The sequence below is a fragment of the Herpailurus yagouaroundi genome, unplaced genomic scaffold, assembly GCF_014898765.1.
Source record: "Herpailurus yagouaroundi ecotype Mexico unplaced genomic scaffold, PumYag 29, whole genome shotgun sequence".
Lineage (NCBI taxonomy): Eukaryota > Metazoa > Chordata > Mammalia > Carnivora > Felidae > Herpailurus > Herpailurus yagouaroundi.
Window position 1 is genome coordinate 64945013 of NW_024412377.1, and position 17477 is coordinate 64962489.

Sequence of the window (17477 nt, forward strand, 5' to 3'; positions counted from 1 at the left end):
GGGGGATAGAATATTCTTTCTGCTTATGTGTAGTAAAACGTTTAAAACGTGGATCTCAAGCTAACATAATGTTTGTGCTAGGGCTAGGCAGAGAAGGTCTCTGCACTGAAAGCTTATTCTCTAAAATAGGTTCTCCCCCACCACAGCCCAGAACCGTCTTCTTGGCTTTAAAATAATATTCATATCTATTTTTGAAAGTATTTTACAGCACTGGCAAAAAATTAGGAGAGAAGAAAGGACAAGGAAAAGCAGCTTGGAATGGATAACGAGGAAGGGTAACAAATAGGAGCTGTACTGTTAGTAAGTAGAGTTAAATACCCAGTAGTGCCACATACTGGCGAGTCCTGCGTCAGTCTAGGCAGCTAGGTCACTGATGGCACATATCATGTATGTGTCTCTCATTTGGAGAGTTGCTCAGGTTTGCACGTGAGCATAGGAATTAGCTTTATCTTTAAGTTAGCATACTTGCCCTTTGAGTCCTATCGTTCCTAAAAACGAGATACTTTCTGTAATGGAGTTCGCTAGTGTTATTTTACTCTTGTGCCCGTCATACAGCTTGTCCGTGGTATTTGAAAACAGGCCCCTTAGTGCCAAAAATGACACCTGAGTGGCTAGTTGGATTAAGTGGGGACTTGATCTTCCACGGCACAGTGCTGTTTCCAGCCTTTTCACGAGAGGGCGTCTGTGAACCTCTTTGCATGTGTTTTGCTCGGCAGGGAACTCAAAGTCGGCATTCCCGTCACAGATGAGAGTGGGGACCGCTTGGGCGAGTCGGCCAATGCTGCAAAACAAGCCATCACACAGGTGGTCGTCTCCAGGATTCTCATGGCAGCCCCGGGCATGGGTTAGTAGCTCTCAGTCAGCGAGGCCTGACCGTAGTGTGAGCGGCCACGGGGCAGTTTGGGCGGGGGCGTGGGGTCATCTTTCTCAGGCTTTTGCTGCATGACACCTGGCGCTGTGGGTGCCCCGTGGAGGCCAGAGGGAGCCAGCAGTGGTGGTGGGATGGTTGGGGAGACTGGCCGGGAAGCTGGCCCACCACAGCAGACCAGTGTTGGGCACAGGTGTGGACCTGGGCGGTGACAGTATGGGTTATGAGAACCTGAAGGCAAAGAGTTTGATTTTCATCACTCTTAAAAAGAAACTTCGAAAAGTTCTTGAATCAGAATAATTTCTGCTGGAGGTTGATTTGTATCAGTTGGAGACCCTTTAGAACACACACCAAGTCGGGTTGGTTAGAGCAGCTCTTAAGATGTGCACCAAGCTTCTACTCAGTTTTGTTCACAGGGCTTGGAGTCAACACAAGCGCCAGCCAAAATCTGCATTGTGTTTAGTTCCTCTGAGAAACTCTGGGCCACTCCTAGGGCTTTCTAGAGCTACCCTCAGACCAAAGGCCGAGAGAAGATTCTCAGACTTACTCAGAAACCAGATGGTCTGGAAGGTCTAGTGCTGTTTACAGCAGCAAATGGAAACTCGTATGATTAATTTCATCATCTAAACTGAATGCAGAAAGCAGTTGGCTATTAACCAGGCTCTCAGGGGAAGCCCACTTACTTAATCAACTGCTGTCAGGTTGTCCCACTAGTATATTTTGTTGCCTTTAAGTTCGTTTTGTCATTGTGAATCTCATCAGGGGATAAGTAGGAGTAGGCAGCAAAAGTTGAAGAAAAGGGCCTGAAGGAAGACTCTGAGGAACATGGTAGTGGCATCCCAGCCAATTGGGATTATCCGATTTCGCCACCATTAATTCATTCAACAGAGGCACCCTCGTGGACCCTCACGAGACAGCAGTGTATGCTCTGGAGGTGGGTGCACTATGGAAACCGCAGTCCTGAAACAGGCCAAGAGTCCCCCCGAGTCTGGCACCAACGCACTGTCCCCAACCTACGAGGGGCCGCGGCGCCCTCCCCAACGCGCCTGCTGAGCCCGGATTTCCAGATTTGCCAAAATCACGCTTGCAACTCCTGCTTCTGTCCCGTATCTGTGTTTGATTTTAGTTTTGTTCTTTCTCATTTTGAAATACAAGGCTCCCCTTTGGAGTTCAGCCAGCCCAACAGATCTATTTCTAGAGGCTTGGTTATTTTAAACATTATTTAGTCCCCAGAGGAGAAACACAATCTTTCTTTCCCAGTGAAATCTATAGAGGTAATTGCCATATTCAAGTGGTTGACGTGACAGTTTAGTCTGATGGAAATTGTGAGTAAATAATAAATGAACTACCACTCCCCGAAGTTTTATGTGCATCATTGTATCTGACCGTCACAGCCAGTTTGATAGAATTTTCTCCACTTTATCAATGAGGAAAACAGAAAGCGGAGGCTCAGAGAAGTTAGGTAACTTTTCTAGGGTCACTCAAGGCAGGAATCTTTTTTTCTTTTTTCTCTTTTTTCTCCCCCCACGTGGGATGGATGCCTGGGGGAGGTTGCATGTGTTTTATTAACACAGGAGAGAAAAGTTCCTGATGTGCGTACTATTGCATACTTAGAGTAAAATCTAAAGTTCCCTTCAAGATTATAAAATTTTCTGGCTGGTAAAGACCATCACATTATTTTTAAAATCTTTTTTAAATACTAAAGTATTTTAAAGAATTACTGCAAATAATTGCACTCTGCCAGTGAAAATAGCCTAAAAGTGACATAAGCGTTTTGTGAAATTGTTGAAAAAAACGTAAGCTGAAAATAAATATTAAGACTTAGGTGGATCTGTCTTTACTCGCAGCCATCCCTCCATTTATCATGAACACTTTGGAGAAGAAAGCCTTCCTAAAGGTAAGCCCCACTTCTATCTCTGCCTCAACCCTTTCGGATTTCAAACTGTGCAGAATATTTCCTACACAGCGAGTAAAGAGTTTGAAGGCCGTTGGCAGTTGGGCACTCACGTAACTAAAAAGATGTTTCGAGGAACATTTTACTTGTGATCTCAGATATTTGAAAAAGCTTTCATAAATGGAAGGTGGCTGCTCACTTCTCGAGAGGTCACACCCTCAGGATGAATGACACACTCATCCTCGTCATCACTGGGATGCCTAGCTAGGTGATAATGAAGACATGGTGTGAATTTGGAGTGATGTGTTGATAGGTCACTATGCCGACTACCGGAAATGGAAACGTCATTTGGAGTAGTAGCTTTGTTGAACCCTGAATATAGTGCCCCGTGTATTTTTCTTTGGTGATCATATCTAGTAATCCATTAGTCTCTCAGCCACCTCCCTTCAAGGTCTGAGAATATCACGGGATGAAACTGTGACCCAGGACTCTCGATGCTCCTACACTGCTGTTTGTAGCATCTGCGGTTTAAAGCAATAGTGTTCACGCATCATCTTCATTTTCCACTGCTTTAACAAGTGGGATATGGTAGAATTGGGTGACTCATGTGGCTCATGCGGTTTGGAAAGTGGCTTTGTTAGATCTACCAGGAGAAAGGAGGCAGGCTCCTCGCTGAAGGAACAGGTGTCTTGTGGGGAAGACCGCAGCTGTCTTGGGGTGAATCGTTTTGGGTCTTAGAAACAGAAATGTAGCATTGAAGAGACACTATAAAGCTTTGAAAAAGGACCTAGTTCACAGGCCAAACACTTCCTGAATGGTTTCCTAATCCTAATCTCACGATTAGGAGAATTCTAATGGGCCCCAGGAGGAAAGCTACAGTCACCGCTAAGTGAACACTTCATAAACACTTGCAATACAATTATGTTCTTAGAGAAGGAAACCAGAAAGTATGCCATGAGGAGATAGTAACGTCGAGTGCCTCATTTGACCCATGTACCCAGGCTGTGGCCTGTCCCTGCATCAACCCCGTGTTAGGGTAAGGGGACCCTCTCTCCAGCACCTTCTCTCGTATTCTTTCTTGGGAGCTGTGGGCACATGAGAGAGTTGTATTCCCTGAGCACCCTCCCACAGCAGTCTTGCACATCAGTATGAATTGTGCAATAGCATGTCATGGTGGCCCTGTAGCCATTGAACTGTCCCCAGATACAAAACAGTTCTATATATACATAGATATAGATGCCCATCTATATCTATATATATCTATATCTATATATATGTATGTATTTAAGCAGTAAAGGTATCGGTATAGACCAAAGTGTTGTTGTGGATTCACGTGACATTTTACCTACTTCACTAAGCTGTTATTTTAAGAATTAATGAAAAAAATTTGCCCATCTCTCCTTCTGGTGCAAAGCTTAGAGAAGATGGACTCTTAAAAGCTGCTAATGGATTAGTTTATGTACTTGAACAGTGACTGTATCCTAAAACTACCAGATTATATACACATCTGGAATTCATCAGCTTTGACATCTCAGTGCTTTTCAGAAAATCTGAAAAAAACTAATGCAGTGCTCCTTTCTCTGTCGATCCCCGCTTTACTTATGGGAAGTGATTTTGGCTTTGAAGGAAAACACCTATCACGTTCATTTAAACGGGGTTTTTCAACATCACTCTTCAGGGTACTAGTGGTGAGTGGCCCATCCAGTACATGCCTAACTTTGCAGACATTGAATTGATGCCCTGTGTTCTTCTCTGCCGGCTCTTGCTCTGGGAAGGCATTAGGATCCCACTGTTTCTGCAAGGGCATACGTCGGCCCAGGCAGCCTTTTTGGCTCCTAAGGTCTTGGCGTGCCAACTTCAGGAGCAATGGAGGATCAAAATAAATCTAACCCCCCACTCCTGCTGAACTGAAGAAACAATCAGGTTTTTAAAGCAAGACCAAATTTCTAGGTTGGTTACAAGACTTGGAAGCTGTCATCTTATATAGTTCATCTGACGATAAAAGTGACGCTTTTGTAAGAGATGGGTCATCAGTGTGGCTCATGCTGCCGATCGTGTCACCAGGTTATGATTGTCATGAATCTGCAGGTGACTGTGAAAGCTATTGGGAGGCCACCTTCAGTGACGGCATCCCCACTGCCGAAGCCCTCCCGTCCTCTTCTCTCTGTCTCTCAAAGGCCACCCAGCAGAAGAATCTCGGCAGCCTGGCTCTGGAGCAGGGGCTCCGAGTCTCGCTGCCTCCACCGCGGGTGGGACTCGATTCTGCAGTCTGGCTGCAGCCTGGGGGCACGTGGTGCCCTGTGGCTGCTGACACGTATCCCGATCATGGCTAGGGATCCCAGAAATTCTCAAGGAAAGTCTGCATTGGAAGCTACATTAATGCTGAAAAGTTAGGTCACTGGAGAAAATGCATGGAAATGAGGCTGGTACATCATTCTCCCAGGTCAGTCGTGCCTTGGCACTCCTGGGGTCTCGGCATTGTTGGAAAAGTTGCCGTAGTTACTCTGAGTGACAAACACTGGACAGGGGACGTAGTTGTGCATATTGCATCATTTTCTTGTTTCGGCCTAACAGCATTTTCTACATGAAAGAAGCAGCAAATGAGCCAGGCAGTTAACCCCCCATTGCCACTCTCTTTTAGGCATTTTCACGTTAATAAATGAATACATATTTTGTTTTCCTCCCCCACCTCAGTTTGCAGTTTTTAGCTTCGCTGGATATCATGTACTTAATAATAATTTGGAGGTATGCCACCTCACACATCCTTCACGGAGAAGCCCTCTGCCTGCCCCGCTCCCCAGCCTGCCCCTCCGCCCCTCCGCCCCTCCGCCCCTCACCTGGAGCTGGCAGAGGCCGCTGGTTGCCGATCCCCCGGGTGAGGTTGGGAGAGGCGGTCAGAGTAGCTCGTGGATCAGTCCCAGGGTCTCACTAGCTACCGGGGGTCTGGTTGTGGCTGCACCCCTTCAGACCTCAGTGGAGGGCGTTGCTTTGAAAAAGCAGTGGCTAAATGTTGAGCTATTCATACACACATTCCACTCCCCGAAAGAGTGCAGGGTTGCTGTTAGGCTGAAGTCCTGCATTTTGCGCAGTAGAGAGTTCCCATGGGACTGAAGGGATAGTGTAGCTGCTACTAAAACATAGGCAGAGGTGGCTTGTGTTAATAGCCATACATTTCCATCTTCGGAGCGCTTTCATGTGCATCTTGAAAGGCAAGCTTTACCATGCTCCTTTCACAGAGGTTTCAGAGATCATTTTTCAGCAGCTCGTATCGTCCATGTGGGTGATGTCTGCCTCGCCTGGCCCCCTGTTTGTTCCCACAGCTCTAGCGGCCGCATGTGCCCCTCTGTAAGGATGCACTTGCCTGGGCTTTTACCTTGGACATGACCAAACTCCTCTGCCAACATGAAACGAATTGGACATTCTTGGCTTTTTTAATGGTGAGCTTGGGGAGCATTCGGTATGACTCATCCCTCCCCCCTACGCCTTATCTTTTTCCAAGTGGAGTGCTAGCTAGAAAAAAGCATCAGCTGTGGGCAGGTGACTCACAGAAACCTTTGCAATAAATAAGAAAGTTCACCGCCTAAAAGCTGGCACTTTGAAGAATGGTATTCTTGAAGAATAACTCCTGTGGTCTCTTTACCTTGCTGGCACTTTCATTAGGAATAAATAAAGTTACTGTGGTTTAGATCAGATAATAGTTCCTCATCCCTTAGTTCTGCTTCTTCCTTATTCCTTTTAACAAAGGTGGGCAGCTCTGTCTACTCAGTGTATTTTCAGGATTTTCTGTTAATTAAGTGTGAGTGTAGCGTTTATTTGTTCATTCACTCATGTATTTACTCAGCAGCTCTTTGCTGAATGCCCTGTTACAATCCAAGCAATGTGCTGGGTAATTGAGTCATAGAGACAGAGCCCTGCTCTCAACAGCCAGAAAGCACAGTGACAGGAAGAGGCACAAGGCAGTGGTTCCAACACTTGGTGATTACAGAATGCAGCACAGAGGGATTAGAAATGTCTCCCCCAAATGCAGGAGGTGGGCAAAGACTTGAATGGTGGCCAAGGATACGTGGTCCACAGAAGCTCAGGACACACAGCATGGCTTATTGGGAAACTTCCAGATGGCCAGGTTGTGGGCTATGTATAGGGAATTGACTGTACCATATATAAAAATTAACTCCCCATGGTTCATAGACTCTAAACGTAAAAATCTACAACTGTAAAATTTCTGGCAAAATATAGAAGAGACCATCTTTGAGACTTGAGAGTTTGGCCAAGATTTCTTAGACACAGCAGCAAAGGCACAGTCCATAAAAGAAAAATTGATACACTGGACTTCATCAAAATGATAAAGTTGTGTTTTTGAAAACTTTATAGTTTTGAAAAGGCAAACAGACTGGGAGAAAATCTATGCAAGCTTGTATCTGATAAAGGACTTCTATACAGAAGATATAAAGAGCCTTCAACACTCGTTCAAGAAAACAACCCAATTTAAAAAAATGAGCAAAATGTTTGAACAGACATTTCCCCAAATATATACATATATACATGTATATATGTGTTTATATACATATACATGCTCAGTGTCTTTAGTTACTGGGGAAATTCACGTAAAAACTACACCTCCAGGAGTGGCTAAAGTCAAAAAGACTGACCATAGCCAATGTCGGTGGCAATGTGGAGAAACTGGAACTCTCATATCCTGCTAGTGGGAATGAAAACCAGTACAACCACTTTGGAAAATAGTTTGGTAGTTTCTTAAAAAGTGAAACAGATGTTTACCACCTGACCCAGCCATGTCACTCCTAGGTATTTGCCTCAGAGAAATGAAAGCATGTGTCTATAAAAGACGGATGTTCACAGCAGCTTTATTTTTATTTGCAATCTCCAAAAACCAGAAACAACCCAGATGGTCATCAGCAAGAGAATAAATTATCAAGTTGTGCTGTATCCATGCAATAGAAGACCTAACTCAGCAAGCAAACGTAATGAACTATTGATAACGTGCAGCAACCTGAATGAACCTCAAAATGATTACACAAAAGAATATATTCTGTACATAAAATGCTGGAAAATATAAACTGATACATAGTGACAAGAGATCAGAGGTTGCCAGGGAATGGGGTGCGGGGGGGAGGGTTTCAGAAAGAGAAATTGCCAAGGGCACAAGGCACAAGGAAAGCATTAGGGATGGAAGGATATGTTCATTATCTTGATCGTAGTGATGGCTTCTCAGCCAAATACATGTATCAAAACTTTATACATCAAATATGTGCGTTTTACCATAAGTCAGTAAAGCTGTTGGGGAAAAGATCACGATCCTGGCGGAGGGAAGATTTTAGAGTCATATTAACTTTTTGCACATTGGCCTCATGAATATATACCTTTTAAATTGATGGGTAGTGTCTCTAATTCATTGAAACTATTATTTAGGATAGCCTCTGTTGGCACAGTTCGAGGTGTGGGAGCATATAAGGGAAGACCAAACATCCACAGCTCCCTGAGTCTCAGGCTAAGTGCTGTTTAGAAAGTGGGGATGAGTTGAGCGGACGGGGTGCTGGAGAGGAGTCAGGAGAGAGGATGACATCCAGGTTGGATGAAGTCAGAGTTCTCCAGGATCCTTGTCACTACCGAGAGCCTTTCCATGGAAACCATTGGCATGAGGCACAGTCGGCCTCTCACTTGCACACGTCCTTGGAGATTACTTGCAGCTGCTCCCTGGTTTAATAGGTTAGCCCCCTTCGCTTCAGACAAGAGTCCACTTGAAATAAGAAGGCTGCTCTCAGGGGCTCAAGTTCATCCTTCACAAAATCTCCTTGCTGAGCTTGCCTTCCTGTCACCCAGCACAGACGTCACAAGTCTGGGCAGTGCCAGGGCGAGGATTTACATCTCCTGATGAAAATCCATCATCACTCCAAGCCAGTTGCCCAAGATACCGTGTGTCCTTTTCTTACTGTCCTTGGAGGGGTGGGTGTGTCTTCTCTTGATGACATTTCTCCCTTCCTCTCTAGTACATGCCTCTCTCCCCCCCGCACTACCCTGCGTGATGTACCTGTTCTCCAGAGGAGTCTTCTCGGGGACGAGGGTATGCCTCTCATGCAAGCATCTTGGGGGTCATGATTTTTTTAACAGCTTGTGTTGACTCTTCACTAAGTTGGCTGATTTCATAACGACCGGTTCACAACTTGGTTGCAGACGTTTCAGTGGCCTTGTTTCTATAACCATATACCCCACCGTTCTTTATATTGTGTTTTTTGGTACCACTCCTTTTGGAAAACTAAAAAGCTAACTGCTTATTCTCTGAAAGACCAACCAACTCCTTCGTTTCCACTTAAAAAAAAAAAGTGAAAGGCACAAGTTTTCTGTGCCAGCAATAGTTTTAACCATATTGACAGCAACTAAAAGCAAGAAAGGGAAGATGCAGGGGAGGAGGGAAATGTTGGGTTTCTGCTACATTCCAGGCACCGTTCTAGGTGCCTTATGACCGATACCTGACATACCTTCTCTCATTCACTGTTGGGAAACCCGCTGTGATCCTCGTTTTGCAGACGAGAAAACCAAAAGCTTGGAGCACTTGGGCTCTGCCTGTCTTTCCCCCACTGTCAGGAGCGAACTGGCAGGGCAGAGATTTGAGTACAGGTTTGTTTGTCTTCCAACCTTGACACCAGGCTGTATAGTCTCCCCAGCCAAGAGGTGAATTACAATTAAATGGTAATGATTTCTCCACCTGTTTAGAGCCGAGCATCTCTCAGATTATATGTGCAAGAGAAAAAAATGAGAACCCACTTGATCTCTGCATGGGCATTTACTGACAGATCAAGGAGGCTGCAGGAAGTCAGAACTAACGTGCCTGCTGCAGTGTGCCCCCCACATTTCACTAATCTGGGTCTTGTAGTGTGGAGAGTTTCCTTCCCGCTAATCAGGAGAAATTGTCTCGAAGAGCCTGTATAAAAAGCATTCAAAGTAATTTATTTCTCCACACAGAGGTTCCCGTGGATGAGTGCACCTATTCAAGTTGGATTAGTTGGCTTTTGGTGAGTGGAATCACTTTTACATACTTAATTTCCTTTTTGGAGGTAAATATACAGCATAAGAAAGGCAAAGCAATGGGTAGATAATGTGAGACACAGGTTTTGAAAGTGAGATCCAGAACAGATCCCGGAACTTAGGGAACTTACGGTCCCAACAATTGGATAGAAGCAAAGGGAAACCTACAACATTTGGGACTCTGTGTGATTCTTTTTTAAGTTCTGGATATTTCTCTGATTTTTTTTTAAACTTATTTTGACAGTCTCTGGTGATAAAATTACACAAACAGGGCGTATTTTTTGAGAGGAAATGTAATATTTGAAGGATCGTTATAAAAGTGAGACAAAGGATCTGAAAGTTGCCATTGGAAAGGCTCTGACTTGTCTTTTTCTTTTCCGTTTTCCTAAGTTTGGTGTTTGCTACGCCGCTGTGTTGTGCTCTGTTTCCTCAGAAAAGGTATGTATTTGCTATTCTTCGGAGTGATCACCAGCTTTAATCCTAAAAACCATTTGAAGACTCAGGTGCTGCTGTTCCATTTCATTTGTATGGACGTTGAGATGCACAAAGATGAATGAAGCCACGTCCCTCAAAGGACAAGACAGAGGCAGAAATCAAACACACATCTCTGCTTAATTTCAAAACTCTCTTGATCCAGCTCTACCATCACATTTGAAAATGCTTTATTCTTTTGTAAGAATCACGTTAACTCCTGGTACAAGTGTGCTTTTAGAAAACTTTAGATACGGCTCCTGGTCGCCCAGTCCGTTGGCAAATGCAGCTGTAACACAGACGCACTAGAATTTGAGATCCGCCCCAGGGACGGCAGCTACACACACTTAGTCTCAGTGATTGGTATATTGGCTTCCCTTCTTCCTACTTGGCTTTTCGCCTCAAACGCCTTATCGTGTGCCTTCATCCCAGGCCACCCTTCGATCCTGCTTTTGATGTAAGAACGGGACTGACGGGCATTAAATCAGCATCGGATAAATCTAGGTCTTCAGCCTCCTCCTGGTCTAACATGAAAGCACAGAGAGCAGCGTTTTGTTGTTTGGCTTTTGCCTGAGGATTACCAGGCTGCGCTGCCTTCGTGGCACCTTCACGGGCCGACAGGCTTCAAACGTAGGGTCTTTAATGCCCTAGGCTTTCAAAGCATGATGAAGTGTTCTGGAACTAACTGTATCAGGTCCCCTCCACCTGAGAGAGAACTCCACTTTTCACCTGTTCTTTCACTTCTGTGTTTGGCTCCTACTGGTACTAAATAGGGCACTAAATCTCCAGGAGAGGGAGCCTTGTACCACTTTGATGCCTAGAGCCCTGCCCTCCCCTGGGAGAGGGCAGGACCTTTAGAACCTCTTCTAAGCCCAGGCAGATGCATTTTTTTTTCCATCTCCTAAGAGGGGTAATCATACCTATTTGCTTGTGCAAACCCCAGAATCTCAGGGCTTAACGCAAGAAAAGTTTATTTCTCCAGTATATACCAGTGTCCAACAGTTGACCTTGTACTCGGTGACTCAGAAATAGTGTATGTCAAATGCCGAGGAGAGCACCTGATACAAAGTAAACCCTTAATAAATATAGCTTTTGTAATTGTGAGATTAAAGGATTTGAAAATCCATAAAGGAGCTCCTTACATAGGCCTTGGTTTTGTTTAAGTGTTATGAGAAAAAACACTGTATTTGTTCTAACATTTGTTGTTATGATTGATTTAAATTCTAGGTTTGGACCTTAAAAGTTTTTCTGTAACTACTGGTGCCATGAGGTCACCTGTCCTTGGAGAGTACGTGGTTTCCACATTTGGGAGACCAAGGGCACTCTTTTGTGTTCCCCTATCTAAAAATGAAGCTTATCACTCTGGTTTGTTTTTTTTTTTTTGCTTCTACATTTGCTTATTTTTCTTTTTTGTTTCTTGCTCATAAGTTCCATAGAATAGGATTACTCCTATTCCTTGGTTCTTTACACACTGTTCTTATTGGTCCAAGCATGACCCTATTTTATTTTGTTTACTTTAATGATACAATGAACATCCGTGCACCCACTGCCCACTCATGAATAAAAAGATCACCGGTCAGTTACATCTTTTTGTAGGTTCTTCCCGGCCCATGTCCCTGCCTCCTCTGCAGATTTAACCATTATGCAGAACTTCATAGTTATCGTACAATTGCATTTAAAATGTTTTATTTTTTATTTATTTAAAAAATAATTTTTTTTAATGTTTATCTTAGAGAGAGACTGAGCACAAGCAGGGGAGGGGCAGAGAAAGAGGGAGACACAGAATCCAAAGCGGGCTCCAGGCTCTGAGCTGTCAGCACAGAGCCTGACATGGGGCCTGTGGACCCATGAACCGTGAGATCGTGACCTGAGCCGAAATCGGCTGCTCAACCGACTGAGCCACCCAGGTGCCCCTTAAAATTTTTTATTTTATATATATAATGTATATACACACACATATATGTATTACTAATGTTTAGTTTTGCCTCTTTGGGAACTTTTTAGACAAGGGTGTCATTACTATGTAGAGACTTCTGGTATTCGTTCTTTTTTATTCAATGTCCTACAGCTAAGATTCCTCCGCATTATTGCACGTAGCTAAGTTCATTTACCTGACTGCTATATAATAGTCTGTTGTATAAATATGTTACAGTTACCCATTCTACTGTACAAATGAGAAGTAATAAAAACCCTCCTTATCAAAATTTGTGGGAAGCAGCAAAAACGTTGCTCTGAGAGAAATGATTGGCTTTAAATGTTTATATTAGAAAGGAAGAATGCCTGAAAATCAGTGCGCTAAATGTCCAACTGAAGTTCAAAAAGGAACAAAAAGAATAAACTCCGGGGAAAGAGAAAGGAAGGAGGTAGTCCCAGAAACAAAAGGTCAAAAGTTGGTTCTTTGGAAATAGTAATGGATGGTCATCTTGTGACGCCAGTCGGAACAAGTCGTGTTGTGAACGAAGTATAACTAGAGACCTCGCAGAGTCTAAAAAGGTAAAAATGAATATTATCGACATCATTACACCAGTAGATTTGGAAACAGGCACACGGACAGGTTCCTAGAAAATGTTAACAATGCTAAAACATTAGAAAGTCTGAATTGGCATATCACCATTAAGGAAGCAGAAGGATTATTTAAACTTCTTCCTACAAAGTAAACACAAGAATCAGCTGGTTTTACAGGTGGAGTTTACTCAGCTGCCAAGAAACATATTACTCCAGTTTTTATTTATTTATTATTTATTTATTTATTTATAAATGTTTATTTATTTTTGCGACTGGGTGGCTCAGTTGGCTAAGTGTTGACTCTTGATTTCAGCTCGGTCACAGTTCGTGAGATCGAGTCCCAGGTCAGGCTCTGCTCTGACAGCTCGGAACCTGCTTGGGACTCTGTCTCCCTCTCTCTGTACCTCACCAGCGCATGCTTTCTCTTTCTCTCTCTCAAAATAAAGAAATAAACATTTAAAAGTAAAAGATTAATTACATATCAAAATATAACCAGGTTTTCTGTAGTAAGTATTCTGGACAGTTTTTCTTCGTACTTTTGTATAATAAATATGCATTTATAACCAAAAAAAGCTTTAATATATATACGCATATAATACATTCAAGTACTTTTTTAAAATTCATCAAAGACTAACAGAGGTCATCTCTCAGTGGTGTGTGACTGTGAGTGATATTTTTCTCTTGCAATTTTTAGTATTTTCTTTTTTTGTAATGTTTATTTATTTTTGAGAGAAAGAACACGAGCAGGGAAGGGGCAGAGAGAGAAGGGGGACGGAGGATCCAAAGCAGGCTCTATGCTAACAGCAGGGAGCCTGATTCAGGGCTCGAACTCACGAACTGAGATCATGTCCTGAGCTGAAGTCGAATGTTCAACTGACTGAGCCACCCAGTCGCCCCCATTTTAGTGTTTTCTAAAAGTTTTGCAATAAACGTGTTATTATACAATGGACAAAAGCATATTAGTGCTAGTGCCAGTGAATTGTTAGTGTTACAAATTCCACTAAATCGGGGGGCGCCTGGGTGGCTCAGTCCATGAAGCGTCCGACTTCAGCTCAGGTCATGACCTCACGGTTCGTGAGTTTGAGCCCTGCATCTCGCTCTGTGCTGACAGCTCAGAGCCTGGAGTCTGCTTCAGATTCTGTGTCTCCCTCTCTCTCTGCTTTTCCCCTGCTCATGCTCTCTCTTTGTCTCTCAAAAATAAATAAACATTAAAAAAAATCCACTAGGGGCGCCTGGGTGGCTCAGTCGGTTAAGCGTCCGACTTCAGCTCAGGTCACGATCTCACGGTCCGTGAGTTTGAGCCCCGCGTCGGGCTCTGGGCTGATGGCTCAGAGCCTGGAGCCTGTTTCCGATTCTGTGTCTCCCTCTCTCTCTGCCCCTCCCCCATTCATGCTCTGTCTCTTTCTGTCTCAAAAATAAATAAACGTTAAAAAAAAATTTTTTTTTTAAATCCACTAAATACATGTCTTTTTTATTAATGGTGAACATTAGATTGTTCTCTTTGGGCAGTGGCATATTACCACGTTTCCCAATACCAGCAGGGTCTGAAAGTGGTGTTGCTTATTTTTCCCAGCGAAGAAGTATGTAAGCTTTAATGATTGTTGGGTTCTTAGGGCTCCTGTGTGGCTCAGTCAGTTAGGCATCTGACTCTTGATTTTGGCTCAGGTCATGATCTCATGGTTCATGGGATCTAGCCCCACATTGGGCTCTACGCTGAAGGCATGGAGTCTTCTTGGGATTCTCTCTCTCTCTCTCTCTCTCTCTCTCTCTTTCTCTCTCTGCCCCTCCAGGACTCACTCTCTCCCTCTCTCTCTCTCTCAAAACATAAATAAACATTAAAAAAACTAAGAATTGTTGGGTTCTTAAGTGTATTTCTTGGATTTTTAGCAACAACTAATTGTCTAAAAGGAACTGGACACTCACTTTCAGGGCCCAGGAAGCATTTTTCAAACAGGACCCTGTTTTACAATACCAGTCATGGCGGGGCGGGATGGGGGGGGTGGTGAGGGGTGGCACGGAAAGGTCCCTTCTCTGCCGTCTGCAGATTCTGGTTCCCTGCTCTGCCCATGTAATAATCCTGTCATTTCTCCGTTATCCCAGTTCCATGTCTGTGACGAGCTTGGAGGCTGAGCTGCAAGCCAAGATCCGAGAGACCTATCCTGAGTTACGGCGCGTGTACTTTAACAAGGGATTATAAAATAGGGGAAGAAACTCTACAGCTTGTCCCGCCTACTGCAGACCTGGTGAGGAGAAGCCTGTTCAACCCGGGTTCTCCCAGTGACAGAAACCTTTTCAAGATCCACATTAGCCTTTTAGAGTCAAGCTGCCACCTACAGCACAGCACCTGGTGTGGGCCTGGCGCCCGACACCCGTTGGCTCCCTTACATTTGAATCACGGTGTAATTTACAAAAATACCCTTCCTGTAGCTTTTATAGTAATTGTTTTTCAAAGACAATATACCAGCCCTCCCCCAGAGTTTTAAAAAGCACTGTTAGGCATAGAGTAGATGTTCAGTATATACTCAATAAATACTTACTGATTATCAGTGAGCGAAAAGGAAATCTGTTTGAAATACTGAATGTTTATCCTGTTCTTGTTTCAAATCACTCAGCAGTGATTTGGGAAAACACAAAGCTCTGAGGCTAAGCTGTAAAAAACTGGACTCATAAACATTAAGGGAACTGTACTTCCAGTCTGGGCAGTGGGCAACCCCAACTAAGTGACATATCTTTTGGAGTTGTAGGATTGAAAGCTCCCCCATGTACTTCCCGAAAGGCACGGTAATAGACAAGTGCAATGAGCTGTTCCTGCCGGCCACGATTATGTGCATTCACATTGCTGGGGGATTTCTTTGGTTGACTTCTAAATTTATACTGTTTTACATTCTTACGAAGTTCATCTTACCTCGCACTTGTTGACCTTAGATTCGGTTATTTACACCAAATAATCAAATCACAGAAATGTTACACGTGTCGGATTTTGGAAGTATATTCAATACCAGTGCTGTGTGACTGGGTTGGATCTGGTTTGTTTGAATCTTTAGGAGTGAGAGCCCAGCTCCAGCTAGCTACATGTGTTGGTCATTCTTCTAGATCTCCTTGGCTTTCAGAAAGATGCGGAAATGTTGTGTATGTGAATCAGTGACTAAATGAATTTTCCTTGAATATTGTCTATTGGATTCTACCCTGTTTGAAAATAACGAATCCATGGGCCACTGTTTACATCATCTGTAGTAGCTTCACCTGTTTTTAAGGTAACAGGTTATGTTTCACGTCTGTAGATGTTCCAGGCATATGCTAGGTGGTTGTTCTGTTGAGTGAAGACCACTCAGTTCACTTGTAATTCAGAGACTTGTAAGTGGGGGGGAAAATGTAGAAGCTAGTTTCGACAGATTTTTCCCGACGATGTGACCAGTCTGTATTTCCTCATAAAGAAAAAATGGTGTGCCTTGTGTCCGTGTTTCTCTTTTTCTCTGAAAGGATTATGGATCTGAAGCTTGGGGGCACCTCGAGCCTTCCTTTGTGCCACCAGAATTTTCTCTTTGAGATTTTCTGTCTTAAACCATTTGAGGCAAATTGGTTCCCCATGACATTCTGATGTATTTTGTTGCCGTAGATGCTTCTCTTTAAGTAGCGGTAAGAGCCTGAAATTGAAGGCAGATCTCCATGAGGTGCTGAAAGGGTGGTTTTTAACCTAACTAAGCGCTTGACGCCAACCCCACCTGCCCCAGCTAATCTCAGAATTCTCACCGCCCCCTCCCCCATTAACTGTTAGGTCCCTTTCAGAATCCTAACCTTCATTGAGAAATCAACTAGCAACTGGCTTGACGCTTGATGAACTAACCAAAATTTTGTACACACCAGGAAGGTAGGACCAAAGCACTGTTGTAGAAGGGATAATGAACATGGGGATGTGTCTTTTTAAACACTTACTGAGGCTTCCAACCCCTGATGCTTTTATATAGAAATATTAACTATCATTTAATCGTGGTTTATAAAAAGGAACAAATGAACCAAGATTGGCAATTTCGCTGATCTCTTAGAAATATCTTTTCTGGAGAAAAGTCCACATGAAGTGCAATGAGCTTATAAAGGTAAATAGTTGTTCATATTTCTAGTCACGTGATAATTATGATTGTACGTATTACTGACTGGCAGATCTTATTACTTCAGTATTAGCGCGGTATCTTTGCCAGTGTTGGAGTCAATGTATTATTTCTGTTCAACTGGATGAAATGTTAAACTCAGAATGAAAATAAATTATCTCTCTTATTTGTATGTAAAGGGCGATGCAGTTTTTGTGTTACAGTCGATGGTACTTTCGTTCAGACTTAACATCTGGCTACCATCAGGAACTCCTAATGAGGAAACAGTTTTCTGTGGTGCCTTTGGCAGGAAATGTTTTCCTGTGTGGGGCTACCAGTCTTCCACTTTCTCGAACACCATATGCGCCGGGCACCCACCCTCTGCCCCCCGCCCCATGGTGTCATTCCAGGAACATTTGTTATGAGCACGGGGGTGTTGGGGGGGGGGGGGATGTCCCACTGCACATGGTTGGTGAGGTGAATTTGCTTTCATACTGTTTGTCAGCTGCTAATGTGGAACTAGCATTTTCTGTCGTTAAGAGAGAAAATCTAAGTTAACCCAAGATTGGGGAGCGCCTTATTAACAGACTTAATAAAAGATTGCGCATTGTAA

At 43.6% G+C, this 17477-nt stretch overlaps 1 protein-coding gene across 4 annotated transcripts in view; it reads left to right on the forward strand.

The window, feature by feature from the left end:
* The window catches only part of SFXN1 (sideroflexin 1), a 40216-nt gene extending 22739 nt beyond the window's left edge, over positions 1 to 17477 (forward strand). For 3 of the 4 annotated variants that reach the window (XM_040445550.1, XM_040445543.1, XM_040445534.1), the window contains exons 7-11: positions 717 to 844; positions 2716 to 2765; positions 9741 to 9790; positions 10194 to 10241; positions 14880 to 17477. In XM_040445550.1, coding sequence (XP_040301484.1) covers positions 717 to 844; positions 2716 to 2765; positions 9741 to 9790; positions 10194 to 10241; positions 14880 to 14976 — 373 coding nt within the window. In that variant the 3' untranslated portion in view covers positions 14977 to 17477. Of the gene's footprint in view, positions 1 to 716; positions 845 to 2715; positions 2766 to 8767; positions 9143 to 9740; positions 9791 to 10193; positions 10242 to 14879 lie in introns of those variants that run through there. The other variant, XM_040445557.1, reaches the window with a different exon arrangement.